At 38.7% G+C, this 26,444-nt stretch overlaps 1 protein-coding gene across 1 annotated transcript; it reads left to right on the top strand.

Annotated features, from left to right (window-relative positions):
• Nucleotides 1-968: 968 nt before the first annotated feature.
• On the top strand, nucleotides 969-23,918 carry sema3ab (sema domain, immunoglobulin domain (Ig), short basic domain, secreted, (semaphorin) 3Ab). Its single transcript, XM_084933269.1, has 17 exons — nucleotides 969-1,757; nucleotides 9,795-9,955; nucleotides 10,398-10,460; nucleotides 12,348-12,467; nucleotides 13,312-13,402; nucleotides 14,181-14,300; nucleotides 15,027-15,169; nucleotides 16,318-16,432; nucleotides 16,529-16,598; nucleotides 16,715-16,859; nucleotides 16,967-17,186; nucleotides 17,312-17,403; nucleotides 17,508-17,549; nucleotides 18,009-18,166; nucleotides 19,605-19,672; nucleotides 20,386-20,531; nucleotides 21,485-23,918. Exons 1-17 carry the CDS (start codon nucleotides 1,640-1,642, stop codon nucleotides 22,010-22,012), a joined length of 2,400 nt encoding a protein of 799 aa, XP_084789395.1. The 5' UTR covers nucleotides 969-1,639; the 3' UTR covers nucleotides 22,013-23,918.
• Nucleotides 23,919-26,444: the final 2,526 nt, after the last annotated feature.

The raw sequence follows: 26,444 nt of genomic DNA, 5'->3' as shown, positions 1-26,444 counted from the left end.
TTTATTTGGATTCTTGGTTTCTCTTCTTTATTTGTAAAACCTGAGTTGTGACATCACCAATGAGAGGTATCTGTATCTGTTTGTTCATAGATATTGTTTTTATCTAAACACGGAAACACTGCAATCACATCTTCATCACTAATCAGATCATCATCATCAGACTGAATCATCTGATTCAAATGAAGCTGATGATGTTACATATTACAAATGATCCAGTTAAATGATGTAGGTAGTTTTCTTCTGTGATATAAATCACAAAGTAAAGAGGATATAAGTATGTAAAAGTGTATTATACAACTGGCTGCCTCCGAAACTGATTATAAAATGAACGAATGCTTTTTAACATGTTGTAGATTCTCAGAAAAAGATAGCAAGAACAACGCAAGAGGGTTTGGTTGATTTATACAAAAGAAACAAACAAAAAAAAACCCAACTCATTCATACATCCATGAGTGATAACTGTAAAAATATAAGTACAGACCTTTTGCAAAAGACAATATAAGTAAAATAAAAAGAGGTAGGGATTACCTGAAATGTAAGTTTGGGCATAAATAATGCCATGTTTGACCAAAAAGGTAATAGATCTACAAACAGTTTTGCGCTCACCTGTATTGAACCAGGGCTTATTTTTGTAAGGTGTTGAAGATGCCATATTATTCTAATCTAAAAGTCTTATCTGTATAAAAATACAGCAGTTAAAAATGAACAAAGCATAAAAAATCATTTAAAAAAATTCTCACAAAGCAGTTTGCTCAAAACACTGCACTGTAATAATCAGCTGTGTTTTGCTATTTTCTCACTCTTCATAACCTCTTGGCTTGCCCTAACCTTTTCTCTCCTATCCAACTCACAGTTTTCATTTCTCTCATGCTTTCTTCACTTTCTCCCGCCTACACCACACTCCCCTTATTTCTCAATCTCTCTCCTTCTCTCTCTCTCACTCCCTCTCTCGCTGTCTCTCGCTCACTCTGCGCTGTCTGCCTCAGCTGTTCTCAGTTGCACTGTGTGCCTTGTGCTGTGGGGACAGGGCAGAGCTGCGCTGAGTGGGGCTGAACTAGTTTAGAGGAGTCTTAGGTAGAGTGGCAGACAGGATCACAGTGGACAGGAAAAGAGAAAGCCACTAAAGATTATGATTATCCGGCAGACAGGCTTAACAGTTGAAACAAAGTGGAACTGTTTTTCTTTTTTTTAGCTAAAGGTAGCTGTAGAGGTAGATAATGCAGATGGCTGTTTTCACTGGGTTACATACTGGTCAGGTACCAGGGCAGAAAAGTATGGCAGTCATACCTGCTTGCTCTTCCTAGCATTTAGTGTGTGCCTACTTTGGTTAACTTTAGCATTGACTTATCGTTGTGGGAAGCTCACTTACAGTAACACTGACCCATAACCCCCAACTCTGCTTTGCAGGTTCTGAGCTGGACTCTAATTTTGTCTTTTGACCCTGGAATAGGAAAGGGTTTTGGATCTGGCAGTGAACGAGACCTGCCGTGAACCAGCCTGGACTGACCCGTCAGCATTTTTTCACAATTATTGGAAAACAATTTTTTCTTCTTCTTACCAGAACTTAAACCAGATCTGAGACTTTCGGCACTGGAGTTTGGTATTTAAAGGACTCTCTGGCCCCTATAGCCCCAGGATCATGGGCTTTTTCTGGGGCAGCATTATGCTGCTGTGTGGGGTGGCTTTGCTCAATATGGGGGACAGCAGAGCCCAGCAGACCAAGAACAACGTCCCCCGGCTAAAACTCTCCTATAAAGGTGCGTTTGTGAGTTTTTATTGTCTTCAAATGTTATTATTTTAAGTAATTTGCCCTTAAATATTTTGTCTGAGGTAGATCTTATGTCTTAGACTCTTACCTCCTTCTCACGCAGGTTCAAATCCTTTCAGCACGTATAGTGTGCTGGTCAAGTGACTGAAAAAAGGCAGTGTCTATAGAAAGTTTCAGTAACTGTGAGTCCCTAGATGTCTGTATGAGGCTTTAGTTATGATTACTTCTGAAAATGCTATATATATAAATTAAACAACAAGTACAATTAAGTGTAAATTCTTTACAAGGTTGTAAACTTTATGACTTATCAGGTTTAGGCTCTGGCTTTTAAGAGGGTTGTGCATATTAGTTTTATACGGTTTCAGTCTTTTTACAGACCTGCATTCATACTATTTGGAGTTTTTTATATCCAATTATGTTTAATTTACCTGTAGCCGGGAAACTCTGGTGTTGTCATGGAAAGCTTTTGCACCATTAAAAATATTTCTGTCTTGACTCCGTAATCAGCTGAGACTAACAAATAGGAATGAGTATAAAAAATATTATATGATATAAATCCAGCGAAGAAAACAGTTTAATAAAATTAGGTAAGGTAACTTTGCCAGCTTGTTAGTAAAAGTCCTCAAGTCTAATGCACATGCATAAATGAACTAGTTATTAGAGAATGCGTTCTCTCTTTCTGCCTCTCTGTCCTTGTTTTGATCAACTGCTGTTGTCAGTTTTGAAATAAAAGTAGTGCCAGATATGGGCTCCCCTGCAACTGAGCTTCATCTATCCTTCTCTTGCTTTCTTTTTTCCTAAATGTCATTTTTCCACTTAATTCTCTCCTGCATGGCAATTATACTAAGGATGAATGGTGCAGGTCTGTTTCAGCAGATGGCTCTCCCAAAGAAAAATGTTTCTCGCTCAGCACTGGGGGATCCATAATTATACACACAAGTATGCACATACATAAACACACACACATGCACACACATGCAACGATGCTCGCTCACTTGCGCACATAAATGCATGACCATCTGTAGATAGCAAATGATACCTGTGAGGGTATCAGTCATTTAAAACCGCATGCTGTCAGACTGGTGTAACACGCCCATGTGGTGATATCTCTATTTCAAGTTAGATCCTCAGGTAGCAGTCTGGCAAGCTTGTTTTTTGCAGTCACCTCTATAATTATTATTTCTATTAGTACTAATTTGGATTTTTGCAGCTCTCCCATATGAGGAGTCAGTGCTTTATTTTTTGTATTTAGTGCTTAGCATGCGCTTAACAATAGGAGAGTGAGCAGGTATAATTTTCATGCTTGCACTGTGGTTGAAACATTGCTCCTGTAATACTGCAGAAAAAATTTAAACATTATCCACTGTAGGTCCCATTAGGCAAGTGACATGGGATTATTGAATTATGAATAATGTATGCCATAATATAAATTATGTATTACCCCTGTGTAGGTGAAGTACATTTACTCGTGAAGGAAATCAGATTGTTCACTGTGGTGATTAAAGAGCAGTACCTGCCTAAACAGTCTGAGAAGTTGTCCAGTCCTGAGGAAGCAGTGTCAGATCAGTGAGATACTGCTCTGTGAGGTGAAGAAAACCTGACCCCTACAGGTCTCTGGGAACAAGGGGTGAATCTGTTTATGGTCAAATTAGATGCATCTGATTATGCAGGTCTCACATTGGCACGTGTTTTGGGATTTCTTGCAGACTTCATTCATTTGAATGTAGAATGAAAGTTTTATCTTGGAATGGTGTAGCTATACAGCAGCTTGGCTCACCACAGTATGAACCCCCCAGTGGACAAAGTTAATTACTCTGAGACACACCTACCAATTCCTACCACCCACCCCCACCCCAAGACACACACACACATACACATTGCTGAAACTTCCAACAGATCTTTAAAAGCAAGGGTTCAGGGGCACAAGGGCAATGGAGCAGGGGAAAGATAACAGTGGTACCCCATGGCTACCTAAACATGAGCTGAGGTCCAACTGTATCAACAACTAAGTGACTAGTTGATGATGAAGAAGTAGGAGTAGAAGGCCATGGACCTACAGTGCCGGCAACACCATAAAGCACCATGAATGTTTTACATATGTTATACTTTGGCATGAATTGATGTAAGATCGATTCACACCCTCTGGGTAAATGGGCCCTTTAGGGATTAAACATATGGCTCTCAAGTTTATGGGTCACAAGCAGCAGAGCACATGTTGTTTACTGTCCAGGGAAAGAAAAAAAGAAGGTACTTGAGTTTTATAGAATGTGGGTGTTCTGCCAAAAGTACTCTTTTTTCCCCCGACCTGTCCACCCCTTTCTTTAGCTGAGCCAACGGCTTGAACAAAAGCACATACACATATCTGCAGCCACACGTACAGGCAAATGCATTCAGAGGAGCACAACAAAGTCCTGCTTTGGATAGCAAGAAAGAAAAGGAGCAAAGAACTGAAAAATGATGCTACACTAGAAACCATTTAGTTTCACTAACCACAAAATATCTCTTCAGCATTCATACTTCATCTGTTTTTTTTTCAAATGGTGTTTTTCTTGTTTTCACTGTGGTGTGACTTTTAATCAGAGTTGGAGAATGGAGAAGTTCTCCTAAAGGCCTTTAATCCATAAGCATGTTAAGAATCTTCGGAGTGGAGTTGGGTTTCTTGGGGTGTGTACAATATAAACTCTGACTGGCCTTGAATGGCCATGGAAGGTATCCCATACATTCAGTTGAATGTTCTCAGTATTCTGTTCTAACTGGATTTGGATGATTTATTCTGCAGTGTTCATTAAAAAAAAATGTAATTCGTTTCTCCAAGTGCTTTCAAAACAATAGTTGTTTCAGTTAACTTAATCTATATCTGAAAGATTCACTTGGAAGATGTCTACTTGCAAAATTTCCTGTGTCTACTGACTTACATGTGTCTGTAGTGAGATATAGAGCTACAAAGTAACTACCATCTTAAAAGGGTGTGGAATTATCAGTATAAACATGGAGGGTCTGAAGTTGCTGATGTTTTACTAATTTGGGGTCCTTTTATTTCTAAATTGTATATACAGAAAACATGCAGAAAACTCAAATTGGGTGACCAAGACAAGCCATAGGGACCTCGTTCAGTTTACTGGGCATGTGTTGAAAGTCTCAGAAACCAAAATGGACTAAGAGAAAGAGGAAGAGCTTGGGTTTTAGTATTCCAGTGATATGAAGGGAGTCACAGAATCAGTTTAGTGGCTGCTAATTCTGTTTAATCAATATTGCTGGATGCAGTTCCAAAACTAAATCATTTATCAGCTAAACCAGGGGTAAACAACTCCAGGCCTCGACTGCCGGTGTCCTGCAGGTTTTAGATTTCACCCTGTGTCAACACACCTGAATCAAATGATTAGTTTATTCCCAGGCCTCTGGAGAACTTCAAGACATGTCGGGCAGGTAATTTAGGCTACGTTCACACTGCAGGTCTTAATGCTCAATTCCGATTTTTTGATTAAATCCGATTTTTTGTCTGCTTGTTCACACTACAAATAAAATGTGACAGCGTACGCGCTCTAGTGTGAGCCCTCAAAGCGGCCCGCATGCGCAAAAGAAGACATCACACACAACGCGCTCTGTTTAGACCAAGACCAAACAGTATTGTTTGACTGATGGCCCTTAATATAAAGACTTGTTTCGGACTTTACGTTTCCCAATTTTGCTTTAAGTTATAAAGTTATTTTGTTATTTACATGGCCTAATAATTATCCTTATTGCTGTTTTAGAGAGGAGCGGTGCTTCAAAGGATAGTTGCAGATTTCTGTCAGAATCTTCAGATTATACAGTACAAATAAAATGTTCACATTTCTCCAACGTTGTCTTCCTAACAATTTCACTGGATGGCCAGGAAGCGTTCGCGATGTCTTCTCGGGCACTTCTCCGGCGCTGATAATTAGCGTCTGTGTTGTGACAGTGACGTAAAAGATAGATTTAATGCGACCTGACCATTCAAACAGCAGTTGCTTTCTAAAACATCAGATATGTATCGGATTCAGTACCACATACGAAAGTGACCCATGTCGGATTTGAAAATATCGGATCAAACTAAAATTATGTTCTTTTTTCTACAATATGCTACATTCTACAGAATTGCGTTTGTTTTCATGTTTACTTGAATGTTTAAATTTAATTTTGCAAAGTTCTAACTACAAAAACAACATATTACTACATTTGATTTTGTTCAGCTCTGAAGAAATCAGTCTTGTCAAGTTTGATAAATAACTTCATTGCCAAAAAAAGAAAAAGTTCAAAACCATTTTTTCTTTCAGCCAACAACAATAAAGCAAGACTAAGTGTCTGCCTTCATTTCTGCTTGACACCGAGCAAATTTCTTGACTGAAGCTTTGTTTTTTTTACCCTTGGGCATAGGTGAATCAGTAACTGTATACACCTGGAGAGTGTATATGATATGTTGGGATTTGACAGTGTGCAACAATACAACAAGTCGTGCGAGTAAGGAACATCAGTGAAGCTACTGAACCGGGGCCAAACATCAGTGCGTTATGCTGCCATGTGTGGGTTATTATTAAGAAGTGTATTTTTCTTAGGAAGCACTTAGATAACACTCTACGTGCCCTCCAGTTGAGAAAGATGGACAGAATGTAGGGTAAAAGAGTTTATTTTTATCAGTCTCACATGGGACTGTTGATTTTTCGCATCTATTCCATCTCTCGCTCTCCCTTTATGTCTTTGTCTGTTACTTTCTTGCTTTCCAGTTCCCTAACTCATTCTTTTGCACTCCCCGTCCCTGACCCAGAAGAGAATAGTTAGTACATTTGTCTTTTACCAAGCAATGTTAAGGAAGAAAAAGAGAGAGCAGGAGAAAGTAGAAAACTGCTGGAGAAACAAGAAATTTGGGGATTTTTTTTGGCTAATCTACCTGTCAGTTGTAACATAAAATCTCTTATAGGCCACACATTCTCCTTTTTGCGTGTCTGTCTCTTTCTCTCTGCTGTTCTATTGTTCTGCATCCAAACCTGTTTTTGTATAGCACAGTATCAAACTCTAAACAGGAAAGAATTAAAAAACAAAAATAAACCAAAAAAAAAAACCAAGTGCTGTTTAATGTATACATAAATTTGACCTGAGGGGACACCAGTTCAGACATGTATAGGCTACTACCTCCGGTGTGGCTCGTAAACACATTTTTCTTTCCAATAACACACAGCACAGTATGCTCTATAAACACACATACACACACAGATCCACACACAATACCCACAGAGTATCTGTCTCTGGATGATTAGCTTTTAATAACTTAGCTGTAGTCTCTGTTGAATGGTCTGTTGCTATGGACACGACTCCCATAGACAATTTCCACAAACCAAAGATGTGTGCGTGTGGGTGTCTGTATGTATCTGGTGGGTGGATATTGTGATGCCATTCCCCTTGCTGTCAAACAGTGATGTGGTTTAGGGAAAAGTGAAGAGTAGTTTTCCTACTACTACTGCTAATTATTAATGACAAATAACACAGACATCCTTTTGTGCTTTTTTACATTGAGAACTAGAATAAGTCTTCATCTTCTGGTTTGACTTTGTCTTTGTCATCCCCCACACGAATGTGTCCACGGTACAGGTAAAAAAGGGTCAGATGTTATTGTGCAGTGCAGAGTTTACAGTTGATCAGCTAATGGTTGCTCACCATGGCTACAGAGCGGGCTCGACTGTACTTTTTTATGACTTTAGTCTTCTTTCCAACTGTGTTTATGAAATAAATGTCTAATATTTCAAAATAATATGTTCAATAAAATGCAACTAGATCAATCTTGCAACAGAAAACAAATGATTTACAAAGATATGTTTCACAAACTGCAACAATAAGCATTTATTTAACAAATAATTATGACTGTAAGTTGAACACAGTGGTTTGTATTAAAGCTTTGTGTCATTGCACTATTTGGGTTTAGATTCAGTCGGTTATGCACCAGAAAATATCTGTTCTCTATAATTTAATGGAAACTCATGGGACTGTTAGATCAAGGTTAGATTTTTTTTTTTAATAAGACTGCGGAGTGGGGAGTGGAGTGAAAGATTAGTTTATTATTATTTATGATTTTTCCAAATTTCTCACAGTTTGCATTAAGGAACAAGAAACAAACTAAATTACAGAGACAGCGATAATGACAGGGTGTCAGTCTATTTGTATTACCATCCAATGAGTACTGTTATTTGCATGTGTGTGCATGTGCGTGTCCATGTGTGTGTGTGTGTGTGAATTAGGCACATGTTTATAAAAATGCCATGATACATAAACCAAAATCACATAAGGACAAGTAAGTCTTCATCTAACAGGCAACTGGATTGTCTGTTTGTAGCATTTCTTTTTCACAGGTGTCTTTCAGCACCTTTTAACACTATTTTAAATTCTTCAAACCATTCGTCCATTCATTTTCTTCTACTTATCCAGCACATGTTGGTGGATCCCAACTGGGGTACAGCCTGGACAGGCTGTCGGTCAGTTTTTCAAACCAAACTATTTTTCCTGTGATGTAGATATTGTTGCCCCCGTATCAAGAGTATACCTATAAATCCACCCCTCCAAACCCCCTTAATGTCAGCCATCTGGCTTCTTTTGTGATACAAAATATTGATTGAATTTGCATTTAGGCAAATATCTCAGACATATACATATATGGTAATGTTTCCATTAAATTTACACTTCATACTGTACGAACCCATGCAGCCTTGGAGTAGGTGAATGGTAAATAATGTATAGATTCCATAGCACAATATTCATGACCATGTAGGTTTTAACCTAAAAAATCTTAATAAAATTAGAATTTATGATTGAGAAAAACACCCTAAAAGCATTTAGTGTAATGCCCTCTATTCTTTGATGTTTTTCTTCTCGTACCAGTTTCCCTCTAGCTTGTGTCTTCTCACTCTCTTGGGTTCTGACACACTTAAGAGAAGGGGCATTCTCCCTGCTAAAGCATTCATGAGAGTTTTTTGTTGTTTGCCTCACTGAGGATGAGAAAGCAAGAGAGAGTGTGAGAGGAAGGCACCATTTCTCCTCTGCTCCCATAACTCTCTGTCCTTTTGTGTAGGTGGTCAATGGGAGGGGGGCCATGGTGTGGTTGGACTTTGTTGGTGAGAACAAAATGTGAGAAGGAGAAAGAATTAATATGTGCATGTGTTTGTGTGTGTATCTACACAGATTACACAAAAGGTGTTACAATACTACAGTCATAGTGCCACCTTTAGAGGTCGTTACAGTAATTAGATCCTCAGTGTTTGTGTCAAGTCTGGCTTTCTGCTGGGAAACCAAATGTCGCTGCTAGACTTGGCAGACCATTGCATTAAGTTCCAAAACGTGAGCTGTAGCCTGTAATAAAGTCTGCTAATAGTTTATGTGGTTTAGAGAAGTCTTGCAGTTTGGTTTATGAAATATTAGCAGAGTAATATGACATTATATATGCTCCACAGTTTTCCACTGTGAGTGTACAAAGTTCTGCTTGGCTGCTTTGGTGAAGGTCACTTCTCAGCGCAGACTGTCTGATTATTGGCTCCCAGATTTGGCTTTACCTGCCGAGTTCAATTTGGCTTGGCAGAGGCTCTAAACTATCTGTCAGCTAGGCCAAGCTGTATAGTCTCTAGTTATGAGAGCAATTTGTGAAGGAAAAGGGGAAGCAATAACATTTATGTAAAAAATCAAAACATATAAAAAAGTGAAAAAAAGGGGTTGATAAAATGGAAACAGCAGTCTTAGGTGATACAAGCACAAACAACTCAATATCATTTGATTAAATTGGCTCAGTGTAGCTGTGGGGAATAGAGGTATATGTCTGGAACATTACAATTTAGCAGCAAGATTTTAAGATATGGAAAGACATGCAGGTGGTCAAGCAAAAAGATACTGAAAATGTAATAGAATTTCAGAAAAATATACTGATCTGGAGAATTAGATTTGACTTTCATGCAACACAAATCCACAAACCCTTTATTTCGATGAATATTTTATGCTGATTCCTGCTTTTCTTTCCATTTTTTCTTTGCAGACATGTTGGAGTCTAACAACCTTGTGACATTTGAAGGCCTACCCAACAGTTCGGCTTACCACACCTTCCTGTTGGATGAGGAGAAAGGAAGACTAGTAGTTGGAGCCAAGGACCACATCTTCTCTTTTAATCTTCTCAATATCAGCAAAGAGTTTGCACAGGTAGCTGAAGCCTATAATTTATAGACTGCATGACTGGTTTCATGCATTCTGCGACAGACTCCATGTGTGTTTGCTGTTTCTGACCGACTTATTACCTCGCTCGTATCCGTGCATCTCCATCCAGAGTGCCAGGCAGGGGCGCAGGTGTCTTGGGAATCTCTTTTCTGTTTCTACCGAAAAGTGCCTCATGAATATTTCAGAGCAGGGCTGTTGCACACGATCACACACTGTGCCAGGCATGTAAGCTGCTCTCTGCACACCTGGATGAATAATAGAATAAACCGAAACAAAGTGGATAACAAATCGCAATGTGACCCCTTCAACTCTCATATATACACATCCATGCACACAAGCTGTTCCTCTTTCAACTGACTCTGTAAAATTGATTTTGTGTGGGGGTAATTCTTTTCTAACATGTGCAGGAACTGTGTTTATGTTGCAGATCCCTTGGCCAGCTTCTTCCACCAGAAGAGATGAATGCAAGTGGGCAGGAAAAGATCTCTCGGTAAGAGCTAAAACCATCCACCTTTTAAGTGGGTGTCAGCGGTTTGCCCCTCTACTCCCACTAATTTTTTTCAAATGTCTTTGTTCTCTCATACGATGAAAAATGTGCAGTTCTGCAGGTCTCAAAGCAAATCACCCTTGGAGTTGCACTGGGGTTATATGAGCTCTTTTTATATGGCATTTTAATCATAGATTATATGAGATTTTTTTTTTCTTTTTTTCAGTTTGTTTATAGCAGTTTGTTGACAATATGTTATATGGACAACTCAAAGACTCGCTATAGATCTGATAATAATCTCAGAGCCATATTTGAGACCATAATAATTTCTCTCCTCCTTAAAAGATCTGGTTTAGCATCTGATATGATCTGTTTTAGCCTATAAAAACGTACTTTTATGTATAACATTTCTTTGTTATTAATAACTACTTCCATATATTCAGGGATCACAGACAGTAGTGTTCCAGTGTTATTGGGCTTTGTTTTTTCTCTGTTTCTGCTTTAATATTTGACAGACTAACCTCAGGGGAGGCCTTTAAAACTGAAAGACTACTAATTTGCCAAATTTAAATAAGACAAACTAGTGTCACCCAATCCCATTACATTACTAATATAATTTCTGTGGGACTGTTTTTTTTAAACTAGCACATACACCACCACAGAAACAATACAATAAATCACATTATCCATATATTGAACCCTACAGTAGCATAGTTGTGGATAAAACACAACATTTCATAATTTTAGATTATAGAGTTCTCTGGATGAAAATACTTTCTAAAATTTTGCTCCCAACTAAAGCTGGTCTTAAACAAATCCAAGTTGTTCTGGCATTTACATTCAGGGCCTTTTTTTTTTTTTTTTTTAACTCTGTACCTCTTTCAGAGCTTTGGCAAATCAAAAATCACATTTCTCTATGTCTGGCCAAGTGCAGTTTTAGAATAGCTTTTGTGATGTGGTGAAACTCTGTGCCCCTGCTCCCTGTAAGCTATGTTATGAATTTGATCTCTAAATGGGCCCTGAAGCAAAAGGCTGGAATGTAAAATCATGGAAATGCTGGATGTGTATCAGCTGTACCAGTGATCATCAGCCCTTCTGCGTGGCTGATTTGAAGTGTACTAAAGTCTTTTGTGTTATTTTATTCTATAAACATTATGTCATGGATATATAGGGTATCCTGAGGGGTGGTCTCTGTGTTATATAGTTGGAGGAGAGTAAGAATTAATGGGATGAAGAGTCTGTTCACTAATCTTATTTAATGCAATCAAAACAAACAAGATGAAACGGAGAGTCAACGAGAAGTAGGAAGGTCTGATATGTGTGACAGACAAGTACAAGTTAAAAAGCACAAGTGTTACGAGTTTATCACAGCGAATGTCAGGTCAGTCAGGGTCATAGAAAAAACTGTGCTGCTTCCTGCTCGTGACCTAGTATAACCAGATAACTTAGTCATGCATAATTTGTGGCAGTATTCTTTTTTTTTTTTTTACATTTTCTGTTGTGAAAATGTGGTGACACATTCAGCTTTATTTGAGGTCAGGCTCGCTCAGGCATGTGCTGCAAGAACACGAGGAAATGTGGCATATGGCTGCAGAGCAATGCAATATTTCATATACAGTTGTGCAACACAACAACACACACACACTGTTTTCTTCGACTTTTGAGTTCAGTATGTAATAAAAAAAAAACAGAATCAGATGACAGTGTTTAGTGGGCTCTTAATTTTATTTCCAGATTTATTACTCGGCACACTGGTAGGGTTTATGGGTCACTCTCTCGGGAAATACAGCAGATTACTTTAAGCTTTGCTTTGTTTTTGTCTCCAGTCTTTTTTATGCAGGCACTGGATTTTTCTGAATGACACTCTGTTTTCTGTCTTTGCTACATCAGAGAGAATGCTCAAATTTTGTGAAGGTGCTGCAGCCATTCAACCAGACCCATGTCTATGTGTGTGGGACAGGAGCCTTCCACCCTGTGTGCTCCTACCTGGACGTGGGCAAGAAATCAGAGGTACAGGCACACTCTACACCTCCATTGAAGTTTCCAATTTCAATTTCTATCAAACACATAATCCCTTAGAATATAAAAGGTGAGTTTCCTGACATATCAAGTATAAGTATTTAAAGCTCTCAGTGGCCATGAGGGTTAGAGAATTGTCTTTCTAACAGATGATTATATAAGTGCATAAAAAGTGGTTTTCATTCAGCAAAATGAGGTGGAAACGCAGGGTTTCATAGTCTGACGAATTTCCAGTGCATCAGTCTAATGTGCGCTCTTTTCTCCTCCAAATGTCACTGAGTCTGACTGATGTGAATTTCCAATTCATTAAACAGCTATTTACAGATAATTAGATGCAGGAAATCCATCTATCTCGTGTGTAGAAATCATGAACAAAATATGAAATTCCTCTGTAGGGCGTCCTTTGGTGTCACAGAGTTAGAGAGAAATGAAATTTATTGTTTTAATACTCGTTCTGTAAAAATTTCAAAATGCTTCAATATTTTAAACTGCACCTATTTTACATAATGACTAACATTTATATTATATATTATATCTACAGTGTCTAACATTATCACACAAGTATTTGTCAAAAACAACTTTTGCATCGTGTCGCAATATTTCCAAAATAGTTTGGACTAAAAAACCCCCCCCAAAAAAACATAAATACCATCCTGTGGTCTCTCTAGCTTTGCCGTTCTGGAAGTTGTGAAATGCTGACAGCAAAATGACTTTCCCAGAAAACTTTCACTTAAACGGAAAATACTGTGTATTTTTTCATGACAAAACTTTTTCCAAAAACTGATACTTGATGATATACTGAAGGTTCTGTGCTTGTCTGTTCAACTATGTACAGGACAGTGTTTTCAGACTTGAGCCCCACGTGGAAAATGGCCGTGGGAAGAGTCCCTATGATCCCAAGCTGCTCACTGCATCCATGCTAATTGGTGAGTTTAAGAGCGGATACCCTGCGCTGTCTGTCTGTGTGTGTTAGAGTGAGGTCATATAAAAACAAGTAAGTTAAGATACACCCACTGGCTTGCTCTGTCATTGCAGCAGATATATAGGGTGCAAAGTAAAAGCAAATAACAGAACACAGGCATTCTTCTCATTCATTATAAGTGGACCAGCTTTGTATTTAAACACTGGGAACCCCTCATTGGCACGATTGTAAACTTCTTTTCACCGTGACTATACATCATTTAAGTGGTGGGTGTGGGGTCAGTGACACTTTATTTAGGGTTTTTTTGCATAGAATCTCATTTTTTTGGCAAGTGAACTATGTGAGCATGCCTTTTCTCTCTTACTCCAATCATTGCCAGTCACATTGCGTTACATCTGAGTGTTTAACCTAGCAGATGGCCATTTTCCAGCCCATCACCCCTAATCTCTGCTCCCTTTTCTCTTTCCTTTCTCACCAGCTTTATTATGTACTCCTCCTATCTCACACCTCTGTCCTGTCCCTCCTCCTCTGACCTATTCATTCATCCTTCTCTCTCCTCCCTTCTTAGCCCTGCCTACGGTGTTAATGTCAATTTCACACTCCTGATGTTCATCACATCTGTCACTGTCTGTTTTCTCTCAGGACTCCAAGTTTATCTATACTGCTAAGCCCCTGTACAATCCGTCAGACTTTTAAGCCTGCATCATTGGGGGAAAATCCCTAAAGATTGTTTTCTCATCTGACATTACTAAGCTAACTCTGTTTATTCCTCTTAATCTCAGATGGAGAACTGTATGCAGGAACATCAGCTGATTTCATGGGGCGGGACTTTGCCATCTTTCGCACTCTTGGAAAGCATCACCCAATCAGAACAGAGCAGCATGACTCCCGATGGTTAAATGGTGAGAGAGATGAGGAAAATCCCTTCTGATTATACAGTACTTTTCTTGTTTTTAATTTTGCAAGCTGACTCTTTGATCCCAGTTGTGTTTTTGTTTGATTTGAGCTCAGCTTCCAATAGATATGATCAGAGTTTGTCACTGATCTCCTCGTGGACATGGATCTCAATGTATCATCACCTGATTTACATTTATCACAGTTTGGTACTACAAAAAAGGGGTTTGACCTTAAAACAACTTTAAATTAAACTACCCTGAGTGCTAATATATAAGAAAAATATAGAAAAATATACAAGAAATACCTATAATAACCAGAACTATCATCTCTGTTGATGGAATGGCATACCTCAAGTTTTCAAATGTAGGTTTTACTTACTGTTTTTCACCAGTTAATATTATTCCAATTCATCATATTCTGCTTCAGCTAAGGTGCTGCAGCTTGTCTGCTCATGGCTCAAAATATTGCAGTCCAGACAAAGAACGAGAAGCACATAATTCATTTAGCTGGCCTGTCTCCAGTGGAGTTGTGAAATTTAATATTAAGTGTTGTTATTGCCTTTCAGGCTCTATAGAGGGAAGTCCCTGAGTACATGTCTGCTATTTCACAGCGTCTTTAAACTCTCACACAGTATCTAGCACTTGGTTTAAAACTAGATACAGAGCAGTTTTTTCCAGATTAAGAAACACAAAAACTAACATTGACTTTGTGTGTGTCTTTGTCGCTTGCAGATCCTAGGTTTTTAGGCATTCATCTTATTTCAGAGAGTGACAACCCAGAAGATGACAAAATCTACCTGTTCTTCAGAGAAAATGCTATAGACGGAGAGCATACTGGAAAGGCCACACATGCTCGCGTCGGACAGCTCTGCAAAGTACGCACGCACACAGAGGACATGCAGGATGGCCTTTACGAAGGAAAATCCCAATATACACAATAGCAGAGAGACAAAGGCACACACACGTTCACACCAGCATTATGTGAAATAGCTCCTGTATCTGGAAAAAACACTTGACGGGTGTCTGAGTGGCTTTTATAATGGTAGCTTTCAGGAGCTGTTATCTGTGATTATTTTTAGCCTGGAGAAGAGTGGGCTTTGTTTTGCGTGGTACAACTGCCCCGGAAGACAGAAACCTGAGAGAAATGTCAAATGTCGCCAGAACCTGAGAGGCAAACACACCATCAATGGCAGCACTGTTATCCTAATGCCAAGCTTTGGCACTTATTGGGCCTTTAGCTCCAGGGGATGGTTATGTTAAAGAACTGGCCTCGTATCAAATTTCGCAGCCTAAATCCATTTCTTATTCATTTAGCAGGAATTCAGTAAGCTTACTGCAGATCAGTGAGCGATGTCAGCCTCAAACCCCTGTTTAGCTGCACATCATGCCTCCTTCATGACTGCCTGATTATCTAGAATGTCAAGAATCTGCTATCTTCAACACAAGACAAGCCATCCATTATGTAAAATGGGGTATTAACTCCAGCATATGCATTTCTTGGATACACTATAATTTACTGTCATAAATCAACACAAAGTGAAATCCATTTTTATGAGCCAGAGCTTTGTGCGTCTGTGTTTTTGTGCTATGTTCATGAAGACAAACACTACCCTGTAAGGCACAGAGATGCATATTATTAAGAAGTGCACTGGAACAAACAGTTCAATATGTGCTGTCCTCTTTTTGTACAGCATGTAGAATTGCATTATTCACAAAAATATATATAAAAATATACATATAAATATAGAAATACATTTTAAAAACCCAAACATGGATGCTTATTAGACTTGTTTAATATGTTCTAGAATTTTTTTGGTAGTTTTGGTAGTTTATTTTGTACAGAGAGTTTACTGTGCATTCACTGAATAAAAAATAGGAATTAGAGAGACTGAATATGATAATAATAATAATAATAACATGAATGCTAGTATTGTGTCTTTAGTATGCTTTAAATAGTGTTAAAAAAGTGAAAATGACAGTATCACTAAGCATAGACAATAAAAATTTTTGCCATGTCCAACAGAATGACCTGGGAGGTCACAGGAGTCTGGTAAATAAATGGACAACCTTCTTGAAAGCTCGACTTATTTGCTCTGTGCCCGGGAATAATGGAATAGACACACACTTTGATGAATTACGTAAGTGATCGCTCCCAAACCTCCACATATTATTTCCTTAATTTGAAATATTCGCACAATGTCTTTTTACGTCTTGCCTTTTCTTTTGGCTTTCAGAGGATGTTTTTCTCATGAGCACAAAAGATCCCAAGAGCCCAGTTGTATATGCAGTATTCACTACTTCCAGGTACTGTGGCTCATTTGAAGTAGTTAAATGGTTTTTAGTAGTTCATGTATATTTAATACATGATTTGTAACTTCAAAATTACATGTGTTTTTCTGTCTCATTCTTTCTTCTATTAGCAACATCTTCAAAGGTTCAGCTGTGTGTATATACAGCATGACAGACATCAGAAGAGTGTTCCTGGGTCCGTACGCCCACAGAGATGGGCCCAGCTATCAGTGGGTGCCCTTCCAGGGACGTGTTCCCTATCCACGACCTGGCACAGTGAGTACAATATCCTCTTTACAAGAGGATGTACTGAAGCTTGTGAGTTCTTGCTTCTTTACAACCAACAATGTAACAGACACTGTTACCTTTATTTTCCCCCACAGTGCCCGAGCAAGACATTTGGTGGATTTGACACAACAAAGGACCTCCCTGATGAAGTTGTGCAGTTTGCCAGAAGCCATCCAGCCATGTTCAACCCTGTCTACCCCATTAATAATCGACCAATCATAGTCAAAACAGATGTGGACTACCAGTTCACCCAGATAGTGGTGGACAAAGTCGAGGCAGAAGATGGCCTTTACGATGTTATGTTCATAGGCACAGGTAAAACAAATAAAAAGAATAAAGTTTATGTAATTTATAACTAAACATTATCATACTGTAGTAAGGAATCGCTTGGAACTACAAAGCAGTATTAACCTGAAATTTGTACTTTCATTATATTCTAGATGCGGGAACAATTCTGAAAGTGGTGTCCATCCCCAGAGGCTCCTGGCATGACTTAGAGGAAGTCCTATTAGAAGAAATGACTGTTTTCAGAGTAGGCTATTTTCCCATCACCCATATTATTTTGTTTTGGAGAATATCAAATCAGAAAGATCTGTTGTTTGTTTTTAATTATTTTTGTTTTATTATATTTTACAGGAGCCTGCAGCCATTACAGCTATGGAACTATCTACAAAACAGGTAGAGACTAAAGTACTGCTTATGATTAAACTTTACACAGCTGTCACATTGTAGACATTCATGACAAACAAGTGACTCTTGTTTATATAAGTGTGTCTGAAAACCATCCTGAGAAAGCGTTCTCCTATTGGTGACACATCTTGCTTCAGGGTAAAAAGACAGAACAAAGACATGCTTGTCTGCGCAATTTAAACAACAGCATGTTGCCACAGAAAAATCTTGATTGTTGGGTTTGTCGCAACAGTTGGGTTGTCAACTGAAATTGCAGGATGAGACAAAATGAGCAGGATAATTGATAATTGTAGTAAAATGTATCTATCTTTCTTTTCTTGCTCTATTGAGAAACAACATCTGAGCCAAAAGTAGTTAATGAAACCACACTGCCCACCCAGACTTAATAGCTAAACTAAAGCTCCTAAGACATAAAATAACAAATATTTGATGTTTTTCTGTTTACAGCAACAACTCTACCTGGGTTCAGACATCGGGGTCTCGCAGATGCCTCTGCATCGTTGTGAGGTTTATGGGAAGGCTTGTGCTGAATGCTGCTTGGCAAGAGACCCTTATTGTGCATGGGATGGCACAGAATGCTCCAGATACTTTCCCATGGCTAAGAGGTAGTGAATTTCACAGTCATACTTAACATGTTGCCAGTGTGTTGAAGCTGCTTGAGATCTTTTACGTTGCAGCTAATCAGATCTGTAAGACACAGAGCAAGTTTAGGTTTGCCTACAATGGCCTGGACTGGTACTTATATAGCACTTTTGTACTCTAACTGGGAACTCAAAGTGCTTTTTACTAGCCTCATCCACCCAATCACACACACTCTTTTCTACACTTAAGAGCTTTGTTTAACATTTACAAACACAGTCACATGTATGCATCAGGGGCACTCAGGGTTCAGTATCTGGTCCAAGGATGCTTCAATAGGCAGACTGGAGTGGCCAAGGAATCCATTCACGACCTTCCGATTGGTAAATGGCCTGCTTGACTTTCGCCCCAATGGAAATGATGCTCCAACAGCACAATTCACATACAACATTTTATATATTGTCATGCATGTACATAAATACAGCATATTTTATTAGAGCAACTTGCTTTTTTAAAACACAAGTGTTGTCCTGTTAGGGTTTTAATCATGATTGTTTAATAAATTGTGTTGGTTAAATCTACGGTCTATACTTCTTTGAGGTAAAACTTGATTATATGAATAGACTGAGGACGTAGCTGCAATTCAGCACTAGAGCTGGGGTGCACTTTTAGTGCAGGCTTTGCGTATTTGCCAAAATCCCCTGAAGGTACAGGATCCTGTTTCTAGCAGAAAACTAGAAATATAAACTGCCTCATGTGTTGACTGCAAAAGAGAGCCAGTGTCAGTGATGTCTGGAGGCTGCCTGGGTGAACCAGGGGTGAGGTAGGTTCGGTGGTGGTTTGGTTATACCGTAGTAGACGTGGACTGATTGATGTGCGCTTGTGTGGTTGTGCTTTTTGTGCAGCCGCCCACTCATAGCTTCATGGGGCTTATTGATTTAAATGCTAGCTGCATCCTGTTCTAAGTGTTATATTCGACTCTAATATTTTTTAAGCACCAATATAAAAACTTTGAGTTGGAACATGAGGAAACAAAGGTGAATTATTTTTCGGTTTGTTTTGGTGTCTCCATAGTTGCTTAAATTGCTGTTGGTTGAAATATTCTCATGGTAATGCTTGACAATAAACATGAAACTCTATCTATTTTCCATGTGAAACCGACAGAGATGACAGGCTAGAAAGATTTATTAATTTGAATTCCTATGTCACACACCCTATAATTAAAGCTTTCCTGCTAAGCTTTAAGCTGAATGATGCTTATTTGTTTGTGTTGGCCACCAGTACAGCTGCAAATCTCTGCAAATCTCATTCAGATGCACACACACATACAAAGTGACTGAACACCTATTTTCTTTAGCACACAGACACCCACACCCATGCAATCGTTGCTTCTTTTGACCTGGGAAAATGTTTATATATATATATGTGTGTGTATAAAACTTTTTTGTCTGTTTGTTTTTGCAGGAGAACAAGGAGGCAAGATATCAGGAATGGAGACCCACTCACACAGTGCTCAGATCTGCAACACCATGGTATTTTGTGGATATATGTATATGTTTTATATCATTCAATTAAGATTTTATGTTGTAATGTAGACAATAACATTTCAATATCCAAAAGAATGTGCTAAAACAAATTATAATCAAAGTATTTCAGATTTAAATGACACTGGCCTTTCCTGACCTGATCAAAAAGGGTGGAGAAGATAGTAGAGTTGAATGTGTGTGGTGTCGTATCTACGTGTTTTATGTGTTTTCTGGTGGTTTAAAGATTAAGGTCAGTTGACGTGAAGCTTGTAATTAACACATTAAAGAATCCTCCAAGTCTGCTTTCTGTTGCCAAACCCTTCAGTCTAATGCACTGCAATTGTACTTAGTCCAAAAGCAGGACTGGTCTACTATACTTACTCACTATCTTAATTATACATCTCTTTCTTTAATTGAAATAGACAAAAGAAGAAAATGTTAGCAAAAGCTTCCAAGTTGACAAGGTTTAACTAGACACTACAAAAAAACCTTAATAAAAATGGTGGCGTATATATTTAATTGTATGTACAACCCAGATATTGACTAGTAAATGTCATTGTTGTTCTTGCTGCCTCTTTATATGCTGTTTGTGGCTGAGCATGATGAGAAAGGAGAACATTTTGTGAATAACCTTCAGTTAATATTTCTAACTTATTGTCTGTAAATACATCACATAGCCAAAACCTGCAATACCTAAACAAAATTCATTTCTTTCCCAGATGAGTTAAGTGGACAGTCAACCCTCCAGGATAAAACTGTGTACGGTGTGGAGAACAGCAGCACTTTCCTGGAGTGTAGTCCAAAGTCCCAGAGAGCTACGACATACTGGCAGTATCAATCCACAACGGATGACCACAAACAAGAGGTGGGCTTCATCACAGCACACATAATGTGTTTCATTTCAGAAAAATAGATTCAGACTGCATCTGGATCAGTTTGACTCGGATACAGTCTGTCTTGATAGAAAGTAAATAAAGAAAAGAAAGAGACACTGCGTTAGGTAACACATAATACAGGTGACAAAAAAAAAAAACCCAATAAAACAACCAGACTAAGTATCTAAGTACTCAGTAAAGTACTGAACTACCATATGCTGTCAAATCAGTGCTGGTATTCCTTGGCTACTGGAACATTAAAGGGATGGAACATCCTTCTCTTAAAATGTATTTGGTGTTTTGATGTTAACTCTACTTACCATATAGTCACTGTATAGTAAAGGACTCATTCCTTTTCATCACGGATGATTTCTCAAATCTATACTCCATGTGCATTTTCCCCAAAACCTATTATACTGTAAAAAACAAACCAAAAAAACCCCAAAAACTGATGCAGGTATTGACCGTTTTGCAAATACTTTGCACCTACAGAAATGCTTTATGGTTATGGAAAAATCAACTGCAATTTCTGACTGAGGCTCCAGCCCTCCGTGTCGTAGCAATTAATTATTTTCCAAAATCACTTACATTGTATCTACATCTACTTGATATCTTGATACAAATTCAGAATCAACTGGGCCTGCTCAGCATTTTAATACACACTGCCAAACTAGACCATCGTTGAATGTTAATTGCATAATTGCAATCATGCAGTGCACCGGGGTAGAAGTAACTGTATCTGTTATATTTCTTATTATCTCAGGTTGTCCTTGAATCACATACCTGTCACCTACCTTTTTTTTTTTTTAATCAAATACTATAGTTGATTTTTTTTGGACAGTATAATATGATAATAGATTTCAGATTCTGAATGCATTTTTTCTGTCTTTATCTCTTTGTCCTTTACTCTGCCTCTCTCATCACTGATTCTTTCACTCTTTAGATTAAATCAGAGGAGCGCTTTATCCACACCGAGCAGGGCCTCCTGATTCGCGCACTTAACAAGAAGGATTCAGGCATTTATCTGTGCCAGGCAGTGGAACACGGCTTCATGCAGACAGTTCTAAAAGTTAACTTAGAGGTCATTGACACGGAGCGTCTGGAAGATCTTCTGCATCGTGATGAAGAAGCAGCTAGTGCCCCTACCCATGAATTTTCCTCTTCTAGAGAAACTCCCAATCAAAGGCTGTGGTACAGGGACTTCCTCTCTTTGGTCAATCACCCAACTCTAAATAGTGTGGACGAGTTCTGCGAGCAAGTTTGGAAACGGGAGAGGAAGCACAAGAGGCAAAAATCTCACTTGGTACAGAAAGTGCAACTACATCAGCAACAGCAGCAGAAGACTGCGATGACTCCTCGCAACCACATGCATGCTCAAGGGCTGGCAGCCAAGTGGAAACACCTGCAAGAGAGGCAAAAGGGTCGCAACCGCAGGACCCATGAACTGGAGAGGGCTCCCCGCAGTGTGTGACTTACAAACCTTGACTGTTAGCACAGACTTTTAACCACACTCAGTTCTCATTCAGTAAACTCATCCTGTTTTTATCCTCTGTTCTGGGACACAGATTTCTTCCACAAAGAATGGAACTAGAAAAGTTAAACCTCAAAAAGTAGATACTACCCTGAAGTGTCAGCTGGAGTGTTCTGTGCGTGGGAAGCCATGTTTACAGTTCACCAGTATGGAGGACTGCAGGAATCAGGATGTTGTATCACGCAAGACCATTGGAGCATGTTATCTTAGTTGGCTCATGCGGTCTGAATACTGCAGAGTGACATATCCACCTTAAAGACTCTTGTGGAGGTGGATCTGACAGTGGCAGTTACATGGTATGCTTTTAACTGTCAGTGCAGATAAACACCCGATAATTTCTGCTGCAGAAATACGAAACAAAAGTAGCTGAGATTATACGAATAAAGTCTTGAAAATTAAAAGACTCATCATCAACAACAACAACATGAAGCTCATCAAAAGGACACGATGCCCGATCACTGCAAGAAATCCAGAGGAGCATTTATCATTCATTAAAAAAAAAAAAAAACTAATTAAGTAACTAAAATGTGTAAATACTGTATTCTGTAACATCTGCTCATCTGAAAGGGAATGCTTGTAGTTATCAAGTTGCTTCATGTTGCTTTCCCGTGTAGAAATTTATTTTTAAAAAAATATCTGTCAAAAGCTGTTGTAAACAAGGAGGTTTTGTACATGTCTGTGTCCTACCCCTAGATAAGCTTCCAAAACAAAGACTTGTTCTGTTGTGTTTTTGGTTTTTTTGTAGTTATCAGATTCCTTCTAGCCTCAACATTTAAAGTTAAGTGTCAGTTCACAGTATATGGATGGCTGCCAACTCTATCGTTTCAGTATGCCAAATCTCATTCTGAGTTCTTCCATATTTATTTAATTATACCTTGTGTACACTTTGTCTCCTTTACTTGTGTATTTATTGATAAACAGTTCTGTACATTGTGTGTTTCCTTTTTTTCATGTGCAGGAGGCTTCTTGGAGGTTAATATTTGGTTTGATTAAGTTGATTTGCAGGACCAATCTAATCAAATAACTGTATTGTCTGCAGTAGGACTGGAAGTACAGTATCACAGGTTTTGTTCAGTGTCCACTGCATTACATATCAAATGTACTGAGCAATAAGCCAGTATCTATACTTTTATTTTTCCCTTTTATTGACTCATATCCATATTCTTCACAGAGCAGTGACAGTCTTTTTTCTGAATATGATGTTAAACGATATCCACGCAAACACAAACCTGGAATGTAGCTGTGAACACCATGTAAATATAAATACTATGGTATATGTTTGAGAAATATGACAGTATGTGCTAGTGCATGTCAGTGCTATTGTAGTGTTGCTGTTTTACTATGGCATTGATAACCAGTCTGATGTTGTAGAGTTCAATTGTTTGCTTATCTAGTGGACGGTAGTTATTATTTGAAAGCTGTACATACTATTTCTGTTAGGACTCTAAATTGTATACTTGATATAAAACAAGAACTAAACATAATCTCTATGGATTGAAATGGCCACAGACCAGTGAACAACAGTAACCAGTTCAACTCTGCAGCACATTAGTATGCCAGATAACATTGTGTGTTTGTGAGCTTCATCTGCTTTTGGAAGCCAAGACAGAGGAAGATGAGAAACAGCTGGGGCCAGCCTCAAGAAATGTGAGGCTCACAAATCAAGTTAAACACCAGTTGTGAATGTGCATATATGATAAGATCATGATTATAAAGAGAAAATGTGGGGGACCTGTAGTGCACATGGAGTGGCTCTGAGGAAATGAACTGCTGCTCTTGCTGCTTTTTGGCATGATGATGGTGATGGTGATGTATTCTACTGATCTAATAAATGTCTTTTCATAAAGTGCTAGCTTCATTAAATCTGTTTTAATATACTATGCCCTGCTGCTTGCATGGTATATAGCGAGCTCGTGTAGTGTAGATGATCAGATTAGATCTTGAAATACCTTTTTGGTACATCTGCATAGTAATGAGGAAAACTTTTATTCCCTCATGTAACGCATCCTTAATATTGGGATTCATTTAATGGTGTACTTGTCTTTTCTCTGTGCAGACAAGAACTGCTGTACGGTACATACAAAACTGACTAATTAATGATTTATAGCTGAAGCAATTAACATAAGAGATATTAAAAATCAATGTTGCTTAAAAAGACAGCCCAAGTGCCTCTTATGGTGTGTATTGAAAAAGTGAAGCTGTGTACTCTTGTGTGCCTCAGGCAGTAGAGTTACTGTAAGTTGATATTAAAACCTTGATGGGTGATGTGCTGTGAATAAAACATTAGACCCCTACAGTCTCTAACTGAAGCCTAGCTGTTGTATTTGCATGCCGACATGAGCTGCAAACATTTGAACTTGGACTTTCGACATATGCAATTCAGACAAAAATTATAAAAAGAAAAAAATGAAGAGGAGAAAAAAAAAGTTACCAAAACTCACCCATGGAGGGTGTGACAGCGTAGCCTGCCACAAAATATTAAGTGTGTTATACTACCGCCCTCTGGTGGTTATTTTATCACAGCACATATTGTTTTATAAATGGAAAAAAATTCTCTTCTATATGATTGTAAAGCATTTACTGTAGTCATAAAGGTGTTTCTTATACATTTTTGCTGCTTTTGGAAACACAGCAGACTTGTTTTATCACTTTTGAGCATCTGGTGACACCTTTGGCCTGAGGTCAAAGGTCGGTTGGTGTATGTCCCACCTGGGTTATGACTTTGACCTCTGCAGTCAATTCAGCTGAGGCCACAGGAGTTTCAAGCAGACACTTCAAAGGGAGTATTACTATGGCCTGCTCTTACATGCTCTTTCAGTATTTCAGTCACATTTGAACTTGCATTGTTCCATTTGGTCATGTTATCACAGATTCAGCAAAGGGATCAAGAAGCGCTTTCAAAAATGGCCAAAGAGCCTTGATATAATTGCTTCTGCTATTGTAGTTATACAGCACGTGACTGCCCTCCAGTGGCTGATGAGAGACATCTTTCCACCATTCCAGTCCAGTGGAAAACAGAAACTCCCTCTGACTCGCAGCCAAGGCCATGGTTGAGTGAAAACACCCCTGACACTCACACAAAGGACTACTAAACTCAGTGGAAAAACTGACATAGAAGTGACAAAGTCAGAGAGCAAGAATAAAGAAAACAGAGAGAAGTTAAAAACTTTCTTGCTGCTATTTTTACTGCACTGACGATGCTTTTGAACTTCAAAAGAATATTCCAGAGAAGAAATGCATATGTATTATAGAAATTAGATAGCAAGCTAGCTACAATCATGTATAATAGCTATAATCATCTGAAACTGATTTTTCCCATAAAAAACAGATTAGCAGTCACCTGGCATACAGCTGAATGCACAGGTAAGAGCACATGTTGCAGAAAATATTATACTCTTTGTAAGACAGACATCAGTTTTTACTGCCAACTGTATTCTCTCCTATCTGGACTCGTGGGAAAACTAAAATGCACCAGAGAGCGCTTATTTTGCACTTATTACAATCTGCTAGACTGATGCTTCACTACACCCAGCAGCTGGAGACATGTAAAAACTTGTATGGATCACAGGTGCTTTCCAGCTGGTCTGTTCTGGATCACTTCAAAATACAACACCTTGGTCTATCTGGAAAATTAACATTTCCAAAAGCAGAAGATTCAGTTAACTTAAGCATAAATGCATGCTTGTCAGTATTTGAAAATCATAAGCCTAACCACACAGAGGCTCCCTGCAATTTATTTTCAAAAACCGAACTGAATATAAGGCAAAGATATTCTGCATAGTTGGGATCTGTGGAGAGAGCCGCATTACCAAAGCATCGGTGCAGCCAAAACCACTCAACCACAGCATGTCTCACATTTACTCAACCAAATGATGGCCCCTGACAGTATCCTGCCTATTAGACAGGCTGCATCAGTTTGACATACCTCAGTTCTGTCACTTCAGTACAAGGTGCTCTCTGAGTGAGGTGATAATCTATTGCTTTCCCTCTGTTACTTATTTGTGGATTCAAAGACTTTGTAATCCTACTGCTGGGAATAGCACACTTGGAAGTGAAAATGTGAGTGGGATGGTATTTTCCATAAATCTTCCGTTTGCAGGTTGGGTTGAGGGTGGGGAGTTACTAGATCATCGATGGATAGTGCTCTGTAACACGATCGGGTTTTTCTGTCACCATATAGAGTCTGCTTCTCTCGATGAGGATATGGGAGGGTGTTAGATTTTGTAAGCATGTAGGGACATATCCGTTGCCTGGGGTAAAATAGAGGACATAGTTTCTAGCTGTGACAGCTGTGGCAGCTTAGCAACAGTGGTGCCTGGTAGTGCTCTATAAAGTTGGCAGGAATCTTGGGGGCCTTTCTGCTATGAGTGAC

Source organism: Perissodus microlepis, chromosome 7, assembly GCF_051167445.1.
Source record: "Perissodus microlepis isolate ML-2025 ecotype Zambia chromosome 7, ASM5116744v1, whole genome shotgun sequence".
Classification (NCBI taxonomy): Eukaryota; Metazoa; Chordata; class Actinopteri; order Cichliformes; family Cichlidae; genus Perissodus; species Perissodus microlepis.
This window is presented reverse-complemented; position numbering and strand designations above follow the sequence as displayed.

Bases quoted from the DNA above. Each gene is read 5' to 3' on its own strand.
- sema3ab (XM_084933269.1), top strand. From the start codon at position 1,640: ATGGGCTTTTTCTGGGGCAGCATTATGCTGCTGTGTGGGGTGGCTTTG. The intron at 17,550-18,008 runs GTAGAGACTAAA...TTCTGTTTACAG, and splicing joins TGGAACTATCTACAAAACAG to CAACAACTCTACCTGGGTTC. The intron at 19,673-20,385 runs GTATTTTGTGGA...TTTCTTTCCCAG, and splicing joins CTCAGATCTGCAACACCATG to ATGAGTTAAGTGGACAGTCA.